Below are 26651 nucleotides of genomic sequence, written 5' to 3' on the forward strand. Positions count from 1 at the left end.
CCAGGCTCCCATTCCTGCGCGCCGCAGGATCCGCGCAGTGGCGCCGACCCGGTGTGGACGGCACCGACCCTGCGCGCAGAGTTCCCGCCGGCTGCGACCAGGCGTGGACGGCACCGGCTGGACTCTGCCTTATTAGAGTGGCCGCTCGGCCCAACCCAGGCCGAGAATCAGCGCGTATAGCAGCCCGCGGCCAGCGCCACGAGAATGGCCCTGACCCGCGGACAATCGCGTGCCGGCGTAGCCCAGTTGCAGAGATTCCCCGGCCCGGCAGAATCCCGCCCACGGAGACCAAAACTGCACACAATACTCCCCTTCCAGCTGCATTAAGACATCCTTGCTCCTGTACTCAAGTGCTCTTGAAATGAAAGCCAACATACTATTAGCCTTTCTAACTGCTTGCTGTACATGCATGCTTGTGTTCAGGTCCCTTGTATACATCGACATTTCCCAATTACACTATTTAAATAATACTCTGCTATTCGGTTTCTCGGTCCGAAGTGAATAACTTCACATTTATCCACATTGTGCTGCATCTGTCACGTATTTGCCCATTCACTCAACTTGTTTAAATCATCTTGAAGCCTCTTAACATCCCTATAACTCATTTCCACCAAGTTTTGTGTCGCTCGCAAACTTTGAAAGATTACTTTTAGTTCTCTCATCCAAATCACTGATGTATATTGGGAATAGCTGGATCCCAAGCATTGATCCCTGCGGGTCCCACTCGTCATTGCCTATTTTGAAAATGACCCATCTATTTCTACTGTTTCCTGTCTGCTAACCAATTCTCAAGCTATGCCTATATATTAACCCCCAACCCACTTGTTTTAATTTTGCACACTAACTTCTTTTGTGGGGGGGCTATCAAAAAAAGCTTTGTGGCTGCATGAGCAAGTCAGTGGCTGGGAATTTTGTGGCGACTAACTCACATCCCAACTCCCCAAAGCTTGCCCATCATCTACAAGGCACGAATCAGGCGGTGATAGAATACTCTCCACTTGCCTGGATTGAGTGCAGCTGTAACACTCAATAAGCTTGACACCATCCAGGACAAAACAGGTCACTTTGACTGGCTCCCCATCCATCACCTTCAAAAAATTACACCCTCCATCACTGACGCATTGTGGAAGCAGTGTGCATCACATACCAGAAACACTGCAGCAACTGACCAAGGCTCCTTCGATGGCACCTTTCCAAACTCATGACCTCTATCAACGAGGACAAAGGCTGCAGGTAGATGCAAACACCACCACCAAATTCTCTCCAAGTCACACACCATTCTTATTTGGAATTATATTGCCTTTCCTTCACTTTCGCTGGGTCAAAATCCTGGCATTCCTGTCCTTATAACTGTGCTTATTCCTACAACACATGGACTGCAATGGTTCAAAAAGGCAACTCACCACCACTTTCTCAAGGGCAATTAGGGATGGGAAATAAATGTTGGCCCAGTGAGACCTGCATTGCATGAACAAATACAAAAATGTTACTTATTACTTGTAAAGTGCAAGTTTAGGTGGGGTAGAGAAACAAAGAGACCTTAAGAGTGCAAATATAATCAATCAATCAGTAAAGGTTGCATAACACGTTAACATGGCCAGAAAATATGCAAACAAAGCACTCGGGTTTATTTCTAGAGGGATAGAATTGAGAACTAGGAAGTTATGCTCAACTACAGTTCTAGGTCACCATATTATACAAAGGATGTAGAGGCTCTGAAGATTTACAATACCAGAATCCTACATTTAAAAATCTTTCCCCTTTGAAGGATCATAACATTTGAACGGTAGAAGAGGTTTATGACTAGGGAGAATAGAATCACAATGAATAAAATGTATTTTAATGTTGAGGCTACATAGGTTCAAGAAAATATTACACATCATACTATTTGTTAACAAAACAAGGATGCTTTGTAAAATTGTACATACAGTTTGGTATAAAGCAGCAGGAACATTTTGAAAACTTTACATACCTTTTTCCATGCCAGCAAATGTATCTTTCAAAGGAATGTTTTCCTCTTGCTCAGTATCTCTCTCAGTTATAGCTATCTGTAATTCTGAGGGAAAAAATATTTAAAAGTACCATCCACTCATTACATCTAAGCTATCGAGTACCCAAAGATCACAGATGCAATGTGCAAGAGTAGGAGGTAATGTTTAGAAAATGTTATATCTGGGCAGTGGAGGGGTGAAGCTGACTCTGTCCTTTACACAACTCCTGATTTGCTCCATTAATTCGATATTTAAAAAAAAAGACCAACAAACGGATGATGTCTCAATGTAACAAAATTTCAGAAATACATTAATAAAATTATTTTCACTAATACGGTCTTCCATTGGTCAAATGAATTAGACCCTGAATATCATTCAAGTTCACAGTAAATGTTTGGGTTAATATTTGCATTTAAGGTGTAACAATTTTTCTAACTTACAAGCAAGTGATCTTAAGAATAAAGGTAGCCCTTTTAGTCTGGTCAGATACTCTCTTAAATGTTCAGGCTGTAGTAACTTGAAGAGGTTCAAGATCCAACGATGAATTTTCTGTAGAAGTTGGGGGACTTGAAAATGCACCTCATTGCAAAATATTGAGCTCCAAGGTTCCAAACAGTGCTTCCATGTGAAGCAACAAGTTACAGCATATTGCATTCGCTGCTCATGATCCTATCAGGGAGGCCACACCTCTACCATGTTGTGGAACTTCCATTTCTCAACCATTTGGGTAAAATTGTCTAAAAATATAGTTGCGTCAGAGTGTATGTTTCGGGACTGAAAACTTGTTTAATTTTAATCATTTACTTTTGAATTATTGATAATCACACTGTAGAATGTGCTCCATTTGTGTGTGTGTGAGGAGAGAAGAGAAAAAGGACAAATGAAACTAGATTAGCTTTCTTCACGCATTAACTCATCCATTTACAAGTAGACTTGTGCCTGTAAAGAATGATAACCACTTGGTCATATTTAAATACTATTATAGCTAAACTACGGAACCAGTTTCAGATTGATTTGTAATATTACTTTCACGTCAAATGTCTTATGTGGAAAGCTTACTATTAGCCATGTGTGATATATATATACACACACACACAATTCCGAACAAGCTATTTCATTCCTCAGTCACCCCAATGCCCTCTCCCTCTCCTATGCAGCAGTGGTTAGCACTGTTGCTTCACAGTGCCAGGGTCCTAGGTTCGACTCCCAGCTTGGTCACTTGGTCCGTGTGGGTTTCCTAAGAGTGCTCCGGTTTCCTCCCACAAATCCCGAAAGACATGCTTGTTAGCTGAATTGGACATTCTGAATTCTCCCTCCGTGTACCCGAACAGGCACTGGAATGTGGCGATTAGGGGCTTTTCACAGTAACTTCATTGCAGTGTTAATGTAAGCCTACTTGTGACAGTCAAGATGATTATGATGGAAGGTTTCGATGGAAGCATAGGAGATGCAACACCTGCCCTTTTAACTCCTCCCCGTCTAAGGATGCAAACAGTCCTTCCACGTGAAGCAGCAATTACTTATTTTAATTTCCAGCATATTGCATTCGCTGCTCATGATCCTATATATCAGAGAGACCACACCTTTACCCCCCCCCCCCCCAAACTCTTGGCCCAGATGGGCCGAGCTGCCGTAGCAGAAAACTCGAGTCCCACCGGCATCATCTACACCTGCTCTCAGCCAGTGACCTTGCCGTGAAAGGGCCCGGAGCGGCCGGGAGGGGGGGGCCTCCGTTGTGGCCTACCAATCGGCGGGCCCGGCCTCCTTTCTTCCACGCCGGCCCGTAGCCCTGCGCCATGTTGCGCCGGGCCGACGCATTGAAGGAAGCTACTGCGCATGAGAGTCTGGACAAAACATGGATGTATTTTCCAAAGTCCCCAGTTAATGCAAAGGGGCTGCTGCTGTATTTGAGAAAGTAATGAGAACGGCAGAGGCTGAGCAGTTGATGAGCCTCGTGTTGTTGTTACACAAACGTTATTTCCAAAGTTAAACTGTAAACTCAAAGCGGTCCTGCTCACAGCCATTTGGAACAAATGTAATTTTGCTACAGGTGCAGAATCCGTGATGAAAAGTATAGAATTCAGCCACAAAGCAGCTATCTTATGATTAAAAAAAGGTTTGGGTTGCCAGTAAATCCTCTGTTCATTTTAATTCTAATCGAGTTCTACAGCAATGGCGGTAGAAATTATTACTTCCCTTCTAGAGTGTGAAATGATTGACATCAAATGTGAACCCATGCTAATTTAGCAATTGTCTATGCTGGGACGGTGAACCCATGCTAATTTAGCAATTGTCTATGCTGGGACCAAGAGCAATTTGTATTAAGGACTACAAAGTGCACAAGAGAAAAATACAACTTCATGAAGAGCTGGACATAGGAGTTTCACATTTTGCCAGAATAACAGCAGATATTCAATGTCTGTAGAAGATTTTTCCAGTAGAATCAGACAACACAAATGGTCAGGTTTTGGAAAGTGTGTTTGAGGTTGGGGGTGGGGGAGAAGAGGGAAAAGAGGAATAACCTTAAGCAGTGCAAGATAACATGCCTACTTTCTGCCATCTTTGGTCTGATGCTACCAGCCACATCCCACCCACTTTTCAGAATTACAAATGGGACCGTTTCCCTCTGCAACACACTGGTTTACCCCCCTGTCATCCCAAGTACTTTACCACCTTTCCATGCAAGCGCAAGAGATGCACTACCCTTTTATGTCCTCCCTGCCCAAGGTCACAAACAGCTCTTCCAAGTGAAGAAGCAAATCACTTCAATTTCTTTCAACTTACAGTATATGATATTCGCTGCTCTTTGTTCCGCCTGCAACTATTACTAAATTCCCAGCCATTTTAACTCTCCACTTACTCCTTGGCTTGCTAGTGTTCCAACGAAGCCCAATCCAAGTTTAAGAAACAGCACTTAATCTTTCAACTAAAATCTTTATTATAGTCTTCTGGACTCAAATGAGTTGAACAATGAGTAAAATTGGGACAGAGGTTGTTTTATTATTGATTATTTGTTTCCCCCCCTTTTTTTCTTTAATTACTTTGCATTTAGATGGCAGCTGTCCTGCAATTCCAGTCTCCTCTAGACAAATATTTTGTTTCTTTACTTGTCCCATTACCATTCCCTTTGACCTCACACCATGAAACCATTTGTCATTTAATCTCTCCTGCCCTCTATCTTTCCCTTTTATTCTACTGGCCACCCACCCCACTTGCTCTGAATCTATTAGATTTCTAACTTTTTTCAGTTACGACAAAAAAAGTTAACTGAAATATTAACAGTGCTTCTCTCTCCACAAATGCTGCCTGACCATTGAATATCTCCAGCATTTTCGTTTTTTCTTTCAAATTTTCAGTATTCTGCTTTTATAACATTGCAATCAACTGATTTCAGTCTATAGCACAAGATGTCAGTGTGTCTGAACATAATCTGGTTGTTGCAGTTGGAACAAGATGGAGTCATTCAAAGCTAGATAATAAAAAATATTAAAGTTGCATGATTTTAAAAAGCCAACATAATATTATGCAACAAAACAGTGCTGAGGGCTCCTAACACATCATGCATGGACTGAAGATCATGAAGAACAAAATCAATTTAGACACCAAATAGGAAATAAAAAATGATCCTACTCTTAAAAGGCCCCAAAGTAAAGTAACTTCAGAATGTAAATCAGTAGATTAAGTTTATTTCCATAATTTTGTTGAGGATGCAAAGAATAACATTAACAATATACCTTTATTCATAACACCACTAAGAGTTGTAGCACATGGAAGAATTTTATTTTCATCTTCTTCCGGGCAGATATTCAATGTAGGACTTGTAACTATGGATAAAGCAAGTGAAAAAAATTACAATAGTGTGACTGAAGTTTTATGCAGATTAAAAATTAAAATGGAGTACAGAATAATTAATCTACAGCGCAAAGTGCTAAAATACCAGAATGCTACCAACCTATATTGGTTAGAATTAAATTGAACTAGGGATTCTTTCAAGTTAATAATTCATTGTCCAGAATTTTCTTTTTCAAAAAACATGGACAGCTGCTAGATGAAAAAGCAAACTGGAAGCAACCATGGCTAACTTTTAAACCAGGTTGAAGAATTGCTGTTTAAAGTACAGCAGGAAGCAAATGTCAGAAACGACCACAACGCACAAGAACTGCCTGGCTGGTTATGTGAAGCTAGTGGACCTTAGTTAAAATGATTTAATCTTCGTGGGGAGGAAGAAATCGATAAAAGAAAACAGTTTCAAGCAATAACTTTATACTTGGGAGACCCATAAAACATTTGCAGTCAACTTGGTGGCCGGAACTTTCCGCTGGAGGGATTTTCTAGTCCTGCCAGCGGCGCACCCTCAGCACAGGTCCTCCAGGGGCGATGGGTGCATTCAATAGGAAACCCCATTGACAATGGCATATCAGAAACACAGCAGGTTGCGTGGTAAATCCCACCCAATATTTTTATTGCAACAATACAGGAGCATGAGTTATTCTTTCACTAATGAATTAAACTTCTTGAAAAAATCTGTGTGTAATAACAGGCCTCGGAATAGAAATACAATGTCATCCTGATCTTGGGAACTGAATTTTATCTTGAGTCTATATCAAATAGGCTCAATGTGAAATCAAGGGATAGACAATATATTTCATGGAAACTTGCCTGTTATATTTTCAGCATCTATCCTCAGAGAAAACAGGTTAACTACCAAACTTGTTCTATTAAAGGATTCAAGTTTCATAGCACTGATTTGGATTCAATTTGAATTGTTTTTTTACAGCAAGCAATGAGATGGATTAAGAGTCTGCCCTGTCCACTCTGAACATCAGCATTATAACTTTAAGGATGGGATTTCCTAAAATAATTATAAGTGCTCCTTCCTGGAGTCCCAGCCTCTGTAGGGGCATGCCAATTGGAATTAAATTGTACAGAAGTCAGTGGAGGGTTATTATCTTTCTCCATCTGTACAATTGACTGAGGTATTGTTTTAATTCACTTGACAACACTTTTTAATTTAAATCCAATGAACCTTCCCATTTTTAACACAAGAACAATTTTCAACTAATAAGTTGTATTAAATACAGCAATGATTTCACCAAATTGAAAAACAATACAATTTGACTCCTTGGCAAAATAACCTCCTTAAATGATCAATTCTAGCATCTTGTAGGCGGCTATGAGCTGAGCAGTCGCACGAAAGCTGGCCCTCTCTTGGAAACTTCAACTTGGGCCCTTTAACCCGTCAATCAGATTCAAAAGGCAACAACCCCACCCTCCCCTCTCACCCCAAACTGGACAACCAAAAAAATGCCGTTGAACCATCCACAGGGCCAGAAGACTAGTAAAAGTTGGACGAGGACCCCCCCCCCCCCAAACCTTAGAATGGGTGGTACATGCAGGGCTAGGCAGACCGAGCAAGTTCACCAAGGCAAATGCCAGTCCACCCATTGATGGAACAGTTGATAGGGGTGGATCAAAGAGCCGGAGAAGAACTCCTGCACAGGGACGTCCCTCCAAGCATTTACCACGGCCCACTCTCGTTTCCCCAACTACTCAAGAAGGCCGGTGGTGGTGGCCACTCGGTGGACATGGAACCAACTCAGGCACCACTTCAATCTGGGTGAAATTTTGGCTATGGCTCCCACCTTCAAATCCATAAATGTACCACTGCAACAATGGATGCTTAAAAAGGGAGACAAAGGGGTACTGACGTTGAACCTAAACTTAACAGCAGAGTAGCAAACCCAGGGGAACTAACGAACACGCTCCAGCTCCCAAAAGAAAACAAACTCCGGCACATGCAACTAAGGAACGTCCTCTGCAAGGAGACCACGTTTCCGCAGCTACCTGGACATACCCTACTGGACAGACTTCTAACATTGGACGAAAACTGCACGGACATGTACAGACGACTGCTAGAGGCGATAAGTGCCCCACTGGAAAGGTGGGAGAAGGAGCTGGGCACGGAGATGAGGGAGGGGTCTGGATCAAAGCACTGCATAGGATGAACTCCACCTCCTCGCTTGCAGGGCTGAGTCTAACGAAATTAATGGTAGTGTACAGGACGCACTTGACCAGAACATGCACGAGCAGGAAGTGGAAGACAAATGTGAAATGCACCCACATACTCTGTTCCAGACTTGTTGAGTACTGGACCACCTTTTTCAAGGCCATGTCCAAGGTTGTGGGTGTGAGGGTGGAGCCATGCCCACTAGTGGCAGGCTTCAGGCTATCACAACAGCCAGAACTCTTTACGGGAGAGGAGCAGGTACCTAGACTCCCTGATCACCCGCTGGAGACTTCTGCTCGGCTGGAGATCAGCAGCACCACCCAAGGCCACAGACTGGCTGTCTGACCTAGCAGAATCTCAAAAATTGGAAAAGATTAAATTCACCGGAGAAAGGGGGGGACTGAAACAGACAAAAGGGGGATGTGGGGGAACCACCTAGAGTGCAAGGGAAGTAAGGCAGAGGAACTCAAGGGGACCTAGGGAAAGAAAAACGCTGGGACACGGCCACTGCCAACAACAGGGTACACCTGGGTGGCCTAAACATGCCCCTAGTATGTTTTAATACCATGGGGCAACATGTGATAGTTAAACAGTACAGTTGTGGTAACCGACTTTTGAGAGCCCAATGTTCATATACCTCATATCTGTTAATGTTCCTTATGTATTCATACCTTCTTCCCCTTTTTTTCTGGCGATGTCACAAATAAATGCAAAATAAATTCTTGTTTATTTGAAACAGGTTTATTGAAATCTCAAGCTTTTGAAGCGCTGCTCTTTCATCGGGTGAAGTCAGATGAAGGAGCAGCGCTCCAAAAGCTTGATTTCAAACAAACCTGTTGGGCTTGAACCTGGTGCTGAGACTTCTTACTGTGCCCACCCCAGTCCAGCAGCAGTATCTCCACATCATCACTTCTTGAATAGAGGGGGCATGTTTGCTACTTTCCAGTCTGATGCAATCTTTCCACAATCTAGCAAATTTTGGAAAATTAACACCAACCCACCTACAAGCACACTTTACTGAAATCTTTCAGGACCTGATCAGCTCACAACTCTATAATTTGCTCATTACTCTTTCCTCATGCTTGTAATTTCACTGAGCTCCTCGGTCCCTTCCGCCTCCTCATTTACAATTATTACTCAAATGTTTTTTGTATCTTCCAGTGAAGACAGAAGCAAACTTATGTCTATAATTTCCTTATTATCTACTACTAACTCTCCTTTGTCACTCTCGAGGGCCAACACCAACTTTACTTACTCTCCCTTTTTAAATACCATAGAAACTTAGTATTGTTTTCTACATTTCTAGGTAGCTTCCTCGCATACTCCAACTTCTTCCTCCGGACTAACTTTTTTAGTCATTCACGTTATATTCTGACCATCTGACCTACCATTCATCTTGGTGCAGTTATATGCTTTTTCCTCAAATTTGATACTTTCCTTAACTTATTTGGTTAACAGCGGCACAGTGGTGAGTATTCTGCCTCACAACACCGTGGACTCGGGTTCGATCCCGGCCCCAGGTCACTGTCCATGTGGAGTTTGCACATTAACCCCGTGACTGTGTGTGTCTAGCCCCCACAACGCAAAGATGTGCAGCGTAGGTGGATTGGCCACGCTAAATTGCCCCTTAAATTGGAACAAAAAATTAATTGGGTACTTCAAACTTCTTTGGACAACCACAGATGATGGATCCGCTGCTTAAGAATTTTCTTTTTATTATGAATGTATTTATTCTAAGTATTCAGAAATATCCAGCTTCAGAGTCCCAGCTTTCGTCATGGTCTGCACGGGTTTCCTCCGGGTGCTCCCGGACTGGAAAAAGTGCTGAAGATTTATCTTATTTCTAGTGCTAATTTGAGCGAATGGACTGCTCTTGTTGATGGTGGGAGTTTTTATAATCACCAAGTAATGAAGATCTTAATTGTTTCGCCTATAAAACTGTATAGGAAATACATTCTAGTAAGGATATAGTGATGCTTTATGGGTTAATTTTATCTTTGTTTCCTAAACATTTGCGCCATCAGTAACTTATGTATCTTATTGCTTCTGTAGATCTCTTGCAATAAAAAGATCCGAATATTAGTTTTAGCCTAAATGTAGTGCTCCAACAGTGTGAAATGCACCACTTTTCAGAGTGACAGAGAGCATTCTTTGTGGTTTCTGGTGAGATATTCAATTAATAAAAGATGATTGTTACTCCTCTCTCACTCCTGGCACATAGAAGGGCACAGATTTCTTTTCAATGGACAATCTGCCTATGGTCCCAATTTTTCAGCCTTTAGATTAAGTCGCTATCCATCAGATATATTTACCATATTTGCTAATGTTGAATTCTTCACTCCCATCTTTATCAATTAATTTCCAAAAAAGAATGGTTTACCTTCAGATTAATAAATACCTGTTCCTAATGCGAACTCCTAAATTACTAGGAATTTGTATACAGCATGGTAGCACAGTTGCTTCACAGCTCCGAGGTTCGCTTCCCCTGGCTTGGGTCACTTGTCTGTGCGAAGTCTGCACGCTCTCCCCGTGGCGCTTGGGTTTCCACCGGGTGCTCCGGTTCCTCCCACAGCCCAAAGATGTGCAGGTTAGGTGGATTGGCCATGCTAAATCGCCCTTAGAGTCTAAAAAGATTAGGCTGGGTTACAGGTGTGGGCTTAAGGGGGGGGGTGCTATTTCCAAGGCCGGGTGCAGACTCGATGTGCTGAATGGCCTCCTTTTGCACTATAAATTCTATGATATATCTCCTTAAAACCTGCCACTGCCTCCATATGAATTTGTCTGTCCTCTGGCTGGTATTCCAGTTCACTTCAGCTAGCTCAGCTTTCATGCCCACAGTTTCCCTTATTGAAGTTTAAAATACTTGTCTCAGACCCACTCTTCGCCCTTTCAAACTGGATGTAAAGTTCATTTATATAGTGGTCGTATTATTCCAGGGTTTTCTTAACAGATGACATTCGCAAATGTCATCTGCCACTAGTAAAATGATTGACCAAAATTTGCACTGCGCAACTTGCATGATGGCTAAATAAAAGGAAAAAGATGGATAAGAATCAGGAAAGAAGGAATTGGAAATAAAGAATGGAGGGAGAGAGGAAGATAAAGAAAAAAGGCAGACAAATCGAGTAAAGTAAAAGGGCTTCAATCAACAAACTGAAAGCAATTTCAAAGGTCAGTATGGATTCAAATGAATTTACCAACTGTAATTCAAATGTACAACAGATAGCTGAAGATCTTTTAGCAGATTAGAAGGGGTGGAGGGGAAGAGCACTGAAGAAAGAAGCATAAAGGGACAAAATGGAGTTATGAAAACGTAACAATAATGGCTGAAGTAGAGTCTAACTAGATATCGGCAAGATTATTGAAATCTTGTTTTGAGTATTTTTGAAGGACCATGAGATATTAAATTACAGGCTACAATTAGTAATGTATAGGGATTAGACAACACACATGGCAAAAGCAGATTAGAGCAGTCAATGCACGAGATTAAAAAAATTAGATGAACTATTTCACTGATCATGTTTTTCCGCTGAAACTTGGTGTGCTCCAGTTAGAACTATTCAACAGCTGTATAATCTCAAGCTTAGACCAGTCTGTAACCTGGTACATGGTAAATACAGCAGCAAACAGGCTGTGCAAACATTTTCCCCCCCCATATTAATCGCAAACTCATGAGAACATTCAGGAATCAGTCTTCAAGAGCAATGCAACTAATGTGCTGCACAGATCAAGCGACAGTCAAATCATAAATTATACCAAGAAGCTTTTAACCCTTTGAGGTCATCAAGAGTTGTATGTTGCTGGTCCCCTTTAATATTTTAAAAGTTACCAGTTACAAATTGGTGGGGGCGAATTTCAACTTTGAAGTCAAAACATTTCAACACAGTCAAAATTAAATAGTCCAATTTCCTTATATTTACCAACAAAATACATTTTTTGCTATTGCAGTTTACATATAGTAAAAGCAACAGAATGTAGAACTTGAAAACCAACATCCAGTTGGTAAGTCATATTACTTTGCAATCAAGTCTTACTTAATTTCAAAAGTCAAGATTCTAAAATCTATGTAAGCTTGGCATGGGTATAATTTTAACACAAGGTTCTTACCCACCTGTCACAAACTGTTCCTCTGTTTCACTGCTGTTCACCTGGGCTTCTGAGAAGTTTTGCTCTTCATAGTAGTCATCATCCTCGTCATGGGAGATAAGAATACGGGTCATGGAATCATCACCATCACCAATCTCCTCTGTAAAAGGCTGATCCTGTTGGCATTTAAAAATCTCTTCATACAAATCAATAGTTTGCACAGAGCTCTGTAAAAATTCACTTGTTTTCAGTGTCCCTTGAGCTTCTTTGTGACCTGCATCTTCGATCTGGTCACTTAAAGAGTATTGATCCATACAAGCTTGCGTTGTAGACATTCCTTCATCTGAGCCTGAAGATACAGCACCTTCAAAACTGTCCACTCCAACCGTGTCTTCAGTGGAAATTGAAGACAATGCAGCAGATTCAAGGGTCTTCGAAGTAATTAGTGTATGTACTTCATTATCTATAACATCCATTACTGGAGACTGTTGAATACTTGGAAGGTTAATTGTGCTTTCTGTATTTTCTTCTGGTCTAATTATAGCTGGACTTTTAAGATGCATCCATTCCTCATCATGCAATTTACACGAAGTGACATAGTTTTCGGTATTCGGTATTTCAGAACAAGTTATGTTTGACGTTATAGCCTGCATCAATAGTTTATCTTCTAGATTTAAGCCATCAGGGCTAGACATTACAGGAGTTAATTGATCAGTACTTATTGAATTTTTATCAGATATCTCACTGCTTTCATCATATTTTTCAGAATGCGGATTCCAAAAGTTTCTCACTATATCATTGATTATACCATCAACATACTCAATTTGGACATGCAATAAAGATGGTAAACTGCGGTTTTTACATTCATCTTCTACTACAGTAACTTTTAATAACTGATCTGAAAGATTAAGGAGAGCATCCACAGCACCATCTTTCCAAGAACCATTAGCCAAATCATATCCTGAAAGGCAACATAGAAAAGACTGTGTGGGAATCTTCAGTAACTCGTTGGGCATCTTTTTAACTTGTTGTATTCCAACATCATCTTCATTCCCATAGTCAACATATTGAAGAGAAAGTATGCCTCCATTTACTTTTTTCACTTCAGCTCTGTACCATTGCCCATCTTCACAATATTTACAAAAACAACTGTCACCAACTGAAATGTCAGATAATAATTCCCTGTTGGTAACGCCAAGTACTCCAACTTCTTGCATTCTTTTAGAAAGCATTTGAACTTCTGGGGACGAATACTGACACCAGAAATAACAAGGACTTTCTGCTGCAGTGATGTACCCTTCAATGGTCTGTCCCACTAAAGGAAGTTTCTTGATGTATCGTCCATAACTGGGTGCATCAGATACACACACGTTCAGTTTTTCAATGATGAATCCTGAAGCAATTAGTCTGTTTCTCACGTTATCCAAATAATCATATAGAGCTATTTCCAGTACATTATCCTCAGAAATACTAATTACTTTTACAGTTACGGTTTTGTACAAAACCAACGTTTTAAAGAGCTCAATAGCTTCATTAGACCAGCTATTTCCATCAATTGGAAACAAGCCATGCAACTTGCATTCATAAGTTAATGCAAATGCAGGAGTCACATCTTTTATATCTATGCTGTTTACTTCTTCCTTAATGTCTTCCCTCAAAAAATGTACCACAACAACTCCATCACAAACTTTTTGCACAATTTCACATGTAGCCCAGTTATTATGGGCTTTTCTTTTCACCATACACAGATTGCCAGCTTTGGGATTCAAATCTTCTTTGGACTGTAAATCAAGTGATTCAATAAAAATGCCATCACTTGTAGTTTTAAACTGACACCAAAACTGCTGAGGAGACTTTACTGCAAAGACATATGCATTATACTTAGAAGGTCTTATATCAATTACAGGATATTCAGTTGATTGGTGAGAATATGGAGTGCCACTTCTAAATTCAAAGTTATTAAATAAATCGGCAATTGATCCATGGTCATCATAAAGATGAACCTCCCACAGTTGTCCACACGGTTGCATAAATTCACACGTTATTCTGGTTTTATTTGTTCTCTTTATGAATTCAGAAAGAGCTTCCTCGCTGCTTTCTCTGAAACTGGAATCCTGAAATCCTGCAAGAAAGCATGGTATGCTAAGGCGGTGGACTTTTAAGAAATCTTTAGAAAGAGCAAAAACTTTTGATGCATCCACTGTTGCAGTATTACCATAATCTATATATTCCACAGAAACCAAATTGTCACAAATTTGAGTTACAACAGCTCTGTACCGAGAACCATCTTCAGGAAATTCTGCACAGACAACATCACCTATCTCAAAGCTTCCAACTTTTCTGTCATTTGTATTACATGCATTCAATTTTTCTTCCATCACAGTTATGTTATCTTCATTTTGAAGAAGCTGAACAAAAAAGTGTGATGGATTTATAACATGTGAAACAGATACCCCACTTTTAAATCCACCATTCAATGTCATCAGAGGGAGGTCTGTTAGCTTAGGCCACGGTGTAGCGAAGTTCACTTTTTTTCCATTAGGGCTTTCAACCCAATTGTCATCCAATTTATGATCTACAATTACCATACTGGATTTTAAATCTGAAGATTCTTTTGTATTCTTTGTACATATTTTGCTGTGAACAAATTTCTTCAGCCCAGCCTCTTCAGTCTGTGAAATAAGCTCGGTTCTATTCTTCCACCTGTCCTGTTTGCAAGCAGATATCGTTATCTTCTCAGCTTCACGAATATCACCTTGGTCCTCAGCTACACGCCTTTTGAGAGGCAATGGCTCATGTTCACTCTTTGCCATATAAGGGGTGCATGATTTCTCATTTTTGTTTTTTTGCCTTCCCGCACTTCCATTTGTTTTTGTTTCACTGGTATTCTGTAAGCATAGCTGTTCTTTAATCTTTGCATTTATTTGCATGTTCCCATCATATAGTTCAACAATCAGCTTTCCATCGGTCTCTTTTGCTACGACTACAGCTTTTAAAGGCTTATCCATAACAGCTTTTTTAAACCAGATAATAATGTCCAGGGATAAGTCAACTGGTATATCAGACAATCCACATTTAATTGCTTGCATTGGTAGAAATTTAACATCTTTTGCACTGTTGGGTATTGGAAGCAAGTCATCTTTATCAATATCTAATTTATTGCCATAGTCTACAAAAGAGACCCGAATTCGGTCTTGTATGGGCCACGCCAAAGCACGGTACCATCGGTTATCAGTATATTTTGCAAGACAGATGGGATCTACACCCTGTGAAAAAGTATAGCCCTGCATCTTGGAAGACAGTTTATTAACCTTGTCTGCAAGTTTATCTAGAATACCCAAGTTTCTACCAAGCAGACAGTAGAATTTTGTTGGGCTTGCAACATGGCTCACATACATCTCTTCTTCACTACCAATTTTTACATCATGAGTCGAATAGTAATAGGTATAAAGGCTTACTGATGGAGCAAGAATACTAGGTGATCCTACAAATTTGGCTAATCCTCGCTCAATAAGTAACTGGCAAGCACTCTGAAAGGGGGTGTTCAAATCCACAACATTACACAGACCTTTGCCTTCTACAACAGTTAATGCGTATACTGTGCATTTTAGTTCCATATACAAACTTAAGGCATTGTCAATAAATTCCTGGAATGCAGCAATTGAATCTTCATTCCACATAAATGGGTCAGGACCCATGGGCTGAATTATGTTATAAAGACTGCACCTAAATGCCTGACCTTTGAAAAGAAGAAACTCTGGTTTTATTAGACGTAACTCACTCATGGGCACTCTCTCTCTATTTCCATAATCGATGTACAATACATCCACTTCCGTCACATTCACTTTTCCAAGGATCAATGCTCTGTACCACTTTCCATCTTCAGAGTACCTTACAATGCAAGCAGATTGACCAGGCTGAAAATTATCTTCATGTATATTATAATATTCCTGTATTTTACTCATTAGTATCTTCAATTCATGTGTATTTTTAGTCATTTGACACCAAAAATCACCAGGTTCATCAATGTAAGAAACTTGTACATCCACTGTGCTTCCCACTTTAAGATACTCTTGCTTATAAGGAGACTCCATAATTACAGATTCCAGCATTTCTGCTTTATCATTACCTTCAAATTCCCCTTGACTAGAAAATAATGTGGTCAGAGAATCACTTAAGCCCACTGTTGGTGTGCCACAGTACTCTGTAAATGGTTGATTTTTTTCAGGAGTCATTGGCCTTTGCTCCAGATTGTCTTTTTTGCTTCTGCCATACGAGTGAACAATTTCTTCAGATGAATGTGAAATATGTAAATTGCCCAATAAATCTAAATTCTTTGAATTGAAATTTGAGACTTTAAATTCTTTGCGATCAGCAAAACCTGCCAGCAAGATCAACTTATTCACACTGGGTTCTCCTTCATCTTCCACATCTAGCAGTTCGATCAAGTATTTGTCCATCTCCTTCTCTAAAACGTGAACAACAAGATGTTTTTCAAACACTGCCTTTTCAAAATAGGTAACAGCTTCTCTATTCCAAGTCCCTTCTTTGGGGGCAAGGTCAGCAAGGCAGCATTTCACTGCTAAGGCAGGTAATTTTCTATACTCTGGAAGTAATGCCTTAACATCATGCCAGTCCACTACTTCCATGTTTCCATAATCAATGAAAAATACCCTGAAGTGGCCATCAAGAATCTCAGTAATAACAGCTCTATAAAATAAGTTATCAGCCTTGAATTTAGCACAGCATAACAATCCGGGTTCGGGTTTCTTTACTAATCCTTCGTTTCGACTCAAGCTTCCATATTTTTTGGCAATGCTGTTCATGAGTTTTTCAAACTCGCTAGCCGTCTCCATAGTTCGGATCCAAAACTCTGAAGGATCTTTCACAAATTCAACGAGGACATCATAAAATGCATTCAATTTCAGATTTGCGTTCTTCAGCAGCGAGATGCGATCTTTGGGTTTCACGGCGAGCCCTTCGGTCCGCCTGTCCCCGATCAGGTAGTCGCCGCCGCACTGAAGTGCGTTGAGCTTCTGTCCGTCCGCCCTCAGTCGGATCTCCTCGCTGTAACCCGACATCAGGCTCTCGGTCTGGGCGCTGAAAGCCGAGTTGACGGTAGAGCCGTCCTCCTGGTACAGGGTCACGTAGTAGACGTTCTCCACCGAGTTGTAGAACTCCACCTTGGCCTGCAGCACCCGGCGCAGGATCAGCGACTTGAGCAGCTCGACGTGGCGCGCCGACCAGCCGCGGCCGTAGTCGGAGGCGTCGCGCAGTGCGAAGGGGTAGGTGACGACGGGCATCTTGAAGTAGCCGGGGCTGAGCTTGCGGACGACGCGGGCCGGCACCACCTCGCGGTCGCCGTAGTCGACGTAGAAGACCTCGAGCACGCCGTCGGCCAGGGTCTGCTGGATGAGCGCGCGGTACCAGCGGCCGTCGGCGCTCTTGGCGGCGCAAGGCGAGCCCAGCCTGCGCGGAGCCTCGGCCGCGCGGCTGTTGTCATAGTAACGGTGCATGCTGTCGTGCAGCCGCTCGAGCTCCGGGCAGTGGCACCGCAGTTGGCAGAAGAAGCGATCCGGGTAGCGCACGTGGGTGACCCGCACCGTCACCGTCTCGTCCACCTGCAGCAGAGGGTAGAAGTAGTTGAGGCTGTAGCCCGCCTCGCTGGGCGGCGGTGGCGGCAATCCCAGGCTCGAGGCCGCTTCGCCCCCGACCAGCGGCGGCGGGGCGCGCTCCTTCCTGAAGGAGGCGCCGCAGGCGGCGGCGGCGGCGCCGCAGGGCCGGGAGGTGGCCATCTCCACCATGAGCCGGAAGGCGCCCCGGTCGATGGCCCTGGCCAGGCCCAGCTCGCACAGCTGCCGCGACACCCGAGCTACCTCCACCAGCACCAGGCGGTTGGGCAGCACGGCCTCCACCAGCGTCTCCAGGGTGCGCCCCTGCAGGGCGCGGAAGAAAGAGATGGCCGCCGGCGCCCAGGAAGCCGCGCCGCCCCGCGGCTTGCCGCCTTCCTCGCCGTCCTCCGGCACCTTCTCTTGCTCCACGTCCTCCCGCTCCTCCTCCTCCTCCTCGGCGGCGTTGCTGTTGCCGCAGGCGGCTCCGGGCGCCGGCACCAGGTTGGCCAAGATGCAGCAGACCACCTCGGGCGGCAGCTGGAAAAAGTCCTTCTTACCTCGGTCCAGGCTGCGGGCTCGGACCGGCAGCGCCCGCCCTTCGTCCAGGGTGAAGACGGTGTAATCGTCGCCGACACGGCTCAGCACCCGGGCCCGGTGCCACTCGCCGGCCATGTCCACCAGACATCGCTCGTTGGTCTCCAGGGGAGGGGCCGGCACGCTGCACCCAGCTCCTCCGCCGACCAGCCGGGCCGCCTTGGCCCAGCTCTGTATGTCGCTGTGCAGCCTCTGGTACTCGGGTTGCCTTTCCCGCTGTTGGAAGCGGCCCCACAGTCTGACCAGCACGGAGCCGGGCCGGGGAGGGTCCACCCGGGTCACCCGGAAAGCGAGGCAGACGCCCGTGGGCGGCAGCCCGGCGGTGGAGCACATGGGGATGCGACCGCGATGCACGGCTCCTTCAGCCGTCTCCTTCCAGTGTTTTTCTTCACAAACAGGCAGCTCCATTCACGAGCCGGGGGCCGTTAGTGTTTGAATTCGATTGGAATCCCCCATCATGGCGGCCACAATCCAGCGGCTCTTTCAAAAGTGGCGACAGAACACGTTTCCGTTAGCCCCGCCCCTCGCTTTATGAGGCCCTCGATGCGCATGCGCCGGATGGCTCAGCTCACATGGAGTAGGTTGCGTGGAGATGGAGGGGGAGTTTAACCGATTTTATTTAAAACTAAGATTTAATTTTCGCTGCTGTTACATATTCTAATTTCAAGGAAAATTATTACTAATTAACTGTGGGTTGGTCAGTCTTTTGTGAAGACCAGCTGGAGGATGCGTTGATTACCGGAACTACCCCCTCTCCTCCCTGCAGTTGGGCTGCGCTGGGATCCTGAGAACATCACGTGTTCTGGTTCCGCACATGCGCGGCGGAGTATAAACCCTGTCGCGAGATCTCTGTGACGTTGGAGTGTTTTATGACGTATCATGATGTTGCAATAAAAGAATACCGCGGTTTTATTTTTGCGTTAAGCAGCCATTTTTACGCCTTTTATTTTTTTACTCTTAAACAGGTTTGACTGCCGCACATTGGTGCAAATTGACACTCCTATGAAGATAACATTGGAGCAGTATTGAATAAATCTCACATCCAATGACAATATGCTGCTAAACCCTGAACTGTTTACTTGTCTCACGGGGATCCCCTGTCATTTAAACGTCACCATGTAAATCAGGTGAATGGTTCCTTTATTACTTTCGCAAGTGGAATTTTTACTGACTGGCAGAAAGATTTCCCTCCGTAGGCAGTGCACCCATAGCGCCATCAAAAATGCAGGAAAAGGAAAGCACAATTCTATACGTGTATGTGATTTCTACGTAATTAGCCAGGGGAATCCTGATATTTTTATGATCCTGTAGTTCCACAAATGAGTAATAAGATTAAATTAAAATCATCTATCTCCCCAAGATTGGTATGTCTACTGGCTGCCAGACCTGGCAAAAAAAGTCAAAGACCTGACTAAGGAATTGGAGGGGACCTGTGGTGCAGCAACAATTGTGAAAATGGCGGATGGGGAAGGGTCGGCACCAGTTTGAAAGGCCCAGATGGAGCAGTTGAAGGCCTTCATCAAAGATGAATTTCGACAGCAGAGGAACGAGATGCATGGGGACCGGTCGAAGGCCACCGTGGGAGCAGTAGCACCTCTGCAAGAGTCAATGGGCCGAGTGGAGAAGTGCCTTGAGGCATAAGGGGTGAAGATACTAGAGATTGGAACAGTGGTGTCTGACCAGACCGTCCGGATGGTGTCCCTCGAGGCAGAGATGAGGGATTCTGTGGGACTTATGCAAGTCACTAAGGGTGAAGGTGGAGGAGCAAGAAAACAAGTTCAGGAAGCAGAACCTATGGATTGTGGGGCTGCCAGAATGTGTATGTTTGTACGGAGACATGTGTATGTTTGTACGGGGGTAGCCCCCGCCCCAGCCATCTGTAATGTTTTTTTGGGAGGGAGTGGATTGTGACTGGTTGTTTCTTGTCTGCCATGGGCGGGGGGAGGGTGCAGGGGGGTCTTCAAGTGGGGGCTGCCACGCTGGCAGGTAATGCTGGTGAATGGAGGCGAGGTGGGGGAGGAGGCTGAGAAAGGTGGCCAGGTGGGGGGAGGGGGAGATGGGGGGGGATTGCGATGTGGCAGAGTTGGAGATTGAGCGTGGTCATGGACGAAGAGGGTGGCCATTTGGATGGGCTGATTTAGGGTGGTATTAGAGGAGGCAGAGCCGGAGGGGGATGATGGCGTAGATTGAGGGTAGTGGAGTCTAAGCTCCCAGTAAGAATTGTAACATGGAACATCTAAGGCCAGCTAAGAGGTCCCAGGTTGTTGTGCACCGGAGGAATTTGAAGGGGGAGATGATCTTACGGGAGACACTCCTCCGAGTGAAGGATCAGGTTAGGTTGAGGAAGGGATAGGTGGGACAGGTATTCCACTTGAGGTTTGACTCAAAGTCGCAGGGAGTGGCCATTTTGTTGAACAAAAGAACGGGGTTTGTGGGGACCAAGGAAGTACGGGACCCGTGGGAAGGTATGTGATAGTAAGTGGGGTGCTGAGGGGGAACCCGGTGGTGCCAGTTAATGTGCTGAATTAGGATTTAGGATTTGTGATGGTGTTGCTGGGAGCAATCCTGGATCTGGATATGCACCAATTGATTATGGCGGGAGATTTTAATTGCATGATGGAACCGAAGGTCGAGCCCCAAGTCAATGGGGAGATAAGGACGGTGATGGAGCTGGGAGGGTTTATGGAGCAGGTGGGAATGGTTGACCCATGGAGATTTAAGAATCCGGGGGGGTGGTGGTGGAGAGAGCTCCGTTTCACACGTGTAAAAGGTGTACTGGAGAATTGATTTCTTTGTGGTGAGCCAGCGGTGTTGTTGTGGGGGGGGTGGGGAAGAGAATGCAGAAATTGTGCTATCTAATCATGTGCCACATTTGCTGGAGGTGAGGCTCAATGAAGGGCAGCTGCAGAAGCCGGGATGGAGGCTGGATTCGGGTTTGCTGAGGGTTCTGGGAAAATGTGAGGTCACTGATTGGGTAGTATGTGGAAATTAATCAGAAAGGGGAGGTGTTGGCAACCACATTCTGGGAGGCGTTGAACGCAGTGGGCCGGGTGGAGCTTATCTCATTCAAGGCACACAGGCACAGGAGGAGGAGGAAGGAGAATGACCAAGATAGTTGAGGTGGACAGGAGATACGCGGCAGCTCCCACCAAAGAGTTGTTGGCGGAGAGGAAGAGGTTGCAGGGGCAGTTTGATTGGTTGACAATGGGGAAGGCAATGGGACAGTTAAGGAGGGGGAGGGGGGTTCAGTATGAATATGGAGAGAAGGCAAGCCATATGTTGGCCCATATGCTGAGGAGGCAGGCTGCATCCACGGAAATTTTAAAGCTAAGACCGGAGAGGGGGGAGTTAGTGTCAATGCCGGGGGAGATAAATGAGGTATCTGGGGGCACTATGGGAAGCTATATAAGGTAGAACCAGGTGGAGAGGAAGGGGACATGGGACGGTTCCTGTTTTGGAGTTTCCAAGGTTGGAGGAAGAGAGGAGGCAGGCATTGGAAGAGCTGAGGGAGGTGATTAATAGCATTAGGAGGCTGAAGTAGAGGAAGGTTCCAGGCTGGATGGCTTTCTGGCGGAGTTCTGTAAGCGTTTGCAATGGAATTGGCACCGCATTTGTTGAGGATATTTAGTGAGGCATTGAAGAAGGGGCAGCTGCCAGAAACACTGACGCAGGCATCGATCACACTAATCCCAAGGAAGGGAAGGATCCATTGGAGTGTGGGTAATACAGGCCCATTCCGTTGCTGAAGACTGAAGGTGCTGGCTAAGTTGGTGGCAGGTAAGGATGGAGGGATGTGTGCCAGGGGTGGTGGCGGAGTACTAAATGGGTTTTGTAAAGGGCAAGTAATCTCTGGAGACTGTTAAATGTAGTAATTACCCTGTCGGTGGGGCAGGTGCCAGAGGTTATTGTCTCTATGGATGCAGAGAAGGCTTTTGACCAGGTGGAATGGAGGTATCTTTTTGAAATCTTGGGTAGGTTTAGGTTTGGCCTGAAGTTCGTGATGTGGGTTCGCTTATATGTAGCTCCGATGACGTGTAGTTACGAATGGGATGGGTTCACAGAGTTTTGGACTGCACAGAGGTATGAGACAGGGGTGTCCGTTGTTTGCGCTAGCGATTGAGCCCTTAGGGGGTCAGGGGATTGTGAAGGGGAGTAGGGAGCACCAGGGGTTGCTGCATGTGGACGATTTGTTGTTTGTGTTGGGCCCGCTGGACAGTATGGGTAGGATCATGGGAACGTTGGCGAGGTTTGGGGCCTTCTCTGGGTATAAGTTACGTAGGGAAGAGCGAGGTGTTTCCGATGAATGTGGCGGGGCAGAAGGCCAATTTGGGGATGTTGCCATTTAAGGTAGCTGGGGAAAGTTTCAAGTATTTGAAGCTTCAGGTGACGAGGGAATGGACTACGATGCCAAAGTGGAATTTGACAACGTTGGCGGAGGTGATTGGGTGGGAATTTAAGGGATGGGACACACTACACCTGACCCTGGCAAGGGAGGGTGCAGGTCATGAAAATGAATGTGCTGCCAAGGTTCCTCTTTGTTTTACAGACCCGATCTTTCTCCTGAAGGCCTTCTTTCGGAAATTGGAGATGGTGATCTCAGAGTTTGTATGGACGGGGAAGGGGCCAAGGGTAAAGCGGGCCCTGCGACAGATGCAGAGACAGAAAGGCACTCCTGGAACCTGCTACCTTTTATTGGGCATTGAACGTGGAGAAGGTGAGGCAATGGTGTGAGAGGGAGGGGGCAGAGTGGGTTAGGATGGGGCATGAGCCCTGTCGGGGATCCAGTTCGAAGGCCATGTGACGGCTCTGCTGCCGTTAACTCCGGGGAAGTATACGGGGAGCCCGGTGGTACATTTGACTGTCAAGGTGTAGAACCAGCTGAGGAGGCACTTTAAGGGATCTTGATCAATTAGGCCAGTGGGCCGACGAATGGCAGATGGAGTTTAATTTAGATAAATGTGAGGTGATGCATTTTGGCAGATCGAATCAGGCCAGGACCTACTCAGTTAATGGTATGGCGTTGGGGAGAGTTATAGAACAAAGAGATCTAGGATGTTACCGGGACTTGATGGTTCGAGTTATAAGGAGAGGCTGGATAGACTGGGACTTTTTTCCCTGGAGCGTAGGAGGCTTAGGGGTGATCTTATAGAGGTCTACAAAATAATGAGGGGCATAGATAAGGTAGATAGTCAACATCTTTTCCCAAAGGTAGGGGAGTCTAAAACTAGAGGGCAAAGGTTTAAGGTGAGAGGGGAGAGATTCAGAAGGGCCCAGAGGGGCAATTTCTTCACTCAGAGTCTCTGGAATGTGCTGCCAGAGGTAGTAGTAGAGGCGGGTACAATTGTGTCTTTTAAAAAACATTTAGATAGTTACATGGGTAAGATGGGAATAGAGGGTTATGGGCCAAGTGCGGGCAACTGGGACTAGCTTAATGGTAAAAACTGGGCAGCATGGACTGGTTGGGCCGAAGGGCCTGTTTCCATGCTGTAAACTTCTATGATTCTATGATTCTAAGTTGGAGGGGATGTCGGTGTTGACGCCACTGTGTGGGAACCGTAGGTTTAAGCCGGGGGAGATGGATGGGATTTATGGGAAGTGGAGGGAGGCGGGTGGAGAGGGTGAGGGACTTGTACTCAGAAGGACAGTTTGAGGGATTGGACAAGTTGCGGGACAGGTTTGAATTGCCAATGGGGAGTGAATTTAGATACAAGCAAGTGCGGGACTTCGGTAGAAAGGACTGGAGAGAGCTTCCTGGTTTGCCAGGGTGTACCCTATTGGAGCAATTGCTACTCCTGGACGAGTTGGGAGAGGGTAGGATTGGGGATATATATGGGTGGTTGCGGGGGCGGGGAGGGTTTGGCACAAGTGGTGAGGATCAAGTAGGAGATGGGGTTGGGGTGAAATAGACTGGGGTTTGTGGTGTTTGGCGATGCGCAGATGTGATGGGGCGAATGGCCTACTTTTGCTCCAACGTTTAATGATCTTATTTGATAAAGGTCTGTGCTTTAGGTCTGTGGAGAGTTAAACAATGAATACCTAAACTTAACAAACATTATTTTTTAAATCTAGAGCGGTAATAATTTATAAATTATAATTTAAAAAGAAAATGTAAAATATTTTTGTTCTCCTTTTAACAAATTTTCTCCCAAATTTACACCCACCAACAATAAACAATAATCAGTAACAAATATGTCAATCCCCATATCAATAACAATGATCCCATCCTCCCACCAAACCCCAAACATATGCATGTTCACATAAACAAATGACAAAAAGGAATCAGGAATCACCCATAGTCGCCATTAACACACACAGTCCCCCTCCCCCCAACACTCCCAACCAACCTCCCCAACTAATGTTCGATGTTATCCAGTTCTTGAAAGTGCAGAATGAATAATGCCCATGAATTGTAGAACCCCTCTGTCATTCCTCTCAGTTCAAACTTAACCTTCTCTTTTTTTAAAAATATGTTTTATTGAAATTTTTTCGATCAAAATTTTTTCCCCTTACAGAACAAACATAACAGTAAAGAAAGTTTAACAATAAACAAATGGCTAATCAACATGGTAATCTAATCATTTAACATAAACTAAAACTTCCACCCCCCCACCCCCCCCCTCCCCCCTTGGTTGCTGCTGCTGGTCATCTGTCTTCCCTCTAACGTTCCTCTAGGTAGTCGAGGAATGGCTGCCACCGCCTGGTGAACCCTTGAGCCGATCCTCTCAGGGCAAACTTTATCCGCTCCAGTTTTATGAACCCCGCCATTTTGTTTACCCAGGCCTCCAGTCCGGGGGGTTTCGCCTCCTTCCACATGAGTAGAATCCTACGCCGGGCTACGAGGGACGCAAAGGCCACAACGTCGGCCTCTTTCGCCTCCTGCACTCCCGGCTCATCCGCAATTCCAAATAGAGCTAGCCCCCAGCCTGGTTTGACCCGGGCCTTCACCACCTTAGAAATCACTCCCGTCACTCCCTTCCAATACCCCTCCAGTGCCGGGCACGACCAAAACATATGTGCGTGGTTTGCCGGGCTTCCGCCGCACCTCCCACACTTGTCCTCCAAAGAACTCCAAAGAACCTGCTCAGTCTTGCTCCCGTTATGTGTGCTCTATGTAGCACCTTGAATTGAATCAGGCTAAGCCTGGCACATGAGGAAGAGGAATTTACCCTGCTTAGGGCATCAGCCCACATACCCTCCTCTATCTCCTCCCCTAGCTCTTCTTCCCACTTTCCTTTTAGTTCGCCCACCAACTCCTCCCCCTCTTCCCTCATTTCTCGGTATATCTCTGACACCTTGCCCTCTCCGACCCACACCCCCGAAAGCACTCTGTCCTGAATCCCCTGTGTCGGGAGCAGCGGAAATTCCCTCACCTGTTGTCTAGTGAACGCCCTCACCTGCATATATCTAAGGAAGTTTCCCCGGGGCAACTTATACTTTTCCTCCAATGCTCCCAAGCTCGCAAACGTCCCATCTATAAATAAATCTCCCACCCTCCTAATTCCCAACTGGTGCCAGCTCTGAAATCCTCCATCCATTCTTCCTGGGGCAAACCTATGGTTGTTCCTGTTTGGGGACCCCACCAGGGCTCCCCGCACACCTCTCTGTCGCCTCCATTGTCCCCAGATATTTAATGTTGCCGCCACCACCGGGTTCGTGGTAAACTTTTTTGGTGAGAACGGTAGCGGCGCCGTCACCAGCGCCTCTAAGTTCGTCCCTTTACAGGACTTTCTCTCCAGTCTTTTCCACGCCACTCCCTCTCCCTCCATCATCCATTTACGAATCATCGCCACATTGGCGGCCCAATAGTAGTCGCCCAAATTCGGTAGCGCCAATCCTCCTCTGTCCCTGCTACGTTGTAGGAACCCCCTCCTTACCCTCGGGCCTTTCCCTGCCCACACGAAGCTCGTGATGCTCCTGTCTATTTTTTTGAAAAAGGTCTTAGTGATTAGTATAGGGAGACATTGAAATACGAATAAGAACCTCAGGAGGACCATCATCTTAATTGCCTGCACTCTGCCCGCCAACGACAGAGGCTGCATGTCCCACCTCTTGAAGTCCTCCTCCATTTGTTCTACCAATCGTGTCAGATTAAGTCTGTGCAAGGTTCCCCAGCTCCTAGCGATCTGAATCCCAGGTATCGGAAGTTTCTTTCCACTTTCCTTAGAGGCAGGCCTTCTATCTCTCTACTCTGGTCCCCTGGGTGTATCACAAATAGTTCACTCTTCCCCATGTTGAGCCTATATCCCGAGAAATCTCCGAACTCCCTCAACATCCGCATAACCTCTATCATCCCCCCCGCTGGGTCCGACACATACAACAGTAGGTCATCCGCGTATAGCGAGACTCGGTGTTCTTCTCCCC

General features: G+C 45.0%; 1 protein-coding gene across 4 annotated transcripts in view; it reads right to left on the reverse strand.

Moving 5' to 3' along the window:
• Positions 1 to 18803, reverse strand: part of LOC140410578 (tudor domain-containing protein 6-like) — a 36874-nt gene extending 18071 nt beyond the window's left edge. The window contains exons 1-4 of one of the 4 annotated variants that reach the window (XM_072498852.1): positions 12110 to 18803; positions 5726 to 5815; positions 1973 to 2056; positions 1404 to 1458 (exon numbers count right to left, since the gene is read on the reverse strand). In XM_072498852.1, the coding sequence (XP_072354953.1) occupies positions 1424 to 1458; positions 1973 to 2056; positions 5726 to 5815; positions 12110 to 18698 (6798 nt within the window). In that variant the 5' untranslated portion in view covers positions 18699 to 18803 and the 3' untranslated portion in view covers positions 1404 to 1423. The remainder of the gene's footprint in view (positions 1 to 1403; positions 1459 to 1972; positions 2057 to 5725; positions 5816 to 12109) is intronic. The other 3 variants (XM_072498849.1, XM_072498851.1, XM_072498850.1) reach the window with 3 other exon arrangements.
• Positions 18804 to 26651: the final 7848 nt, after the last annotated feature.

The sequence above is a fragment of the Scyliorhinus torazame genome, chromosome 4, assembly GCF_047496885.1.
Source record: "Scyliorhinus torazame isolate Kashiwa2021f chromosome 4, sScyTor2.1, whole genome shotgun sequence".
Classification (NCBI taxonomy): Eukaryota; Metazoa; Chordata; class Chondrichthyes; order Carcharhiniformes; family Scyliorhinidae; genus Scyliorhinus; species Scyliorhinus torazame.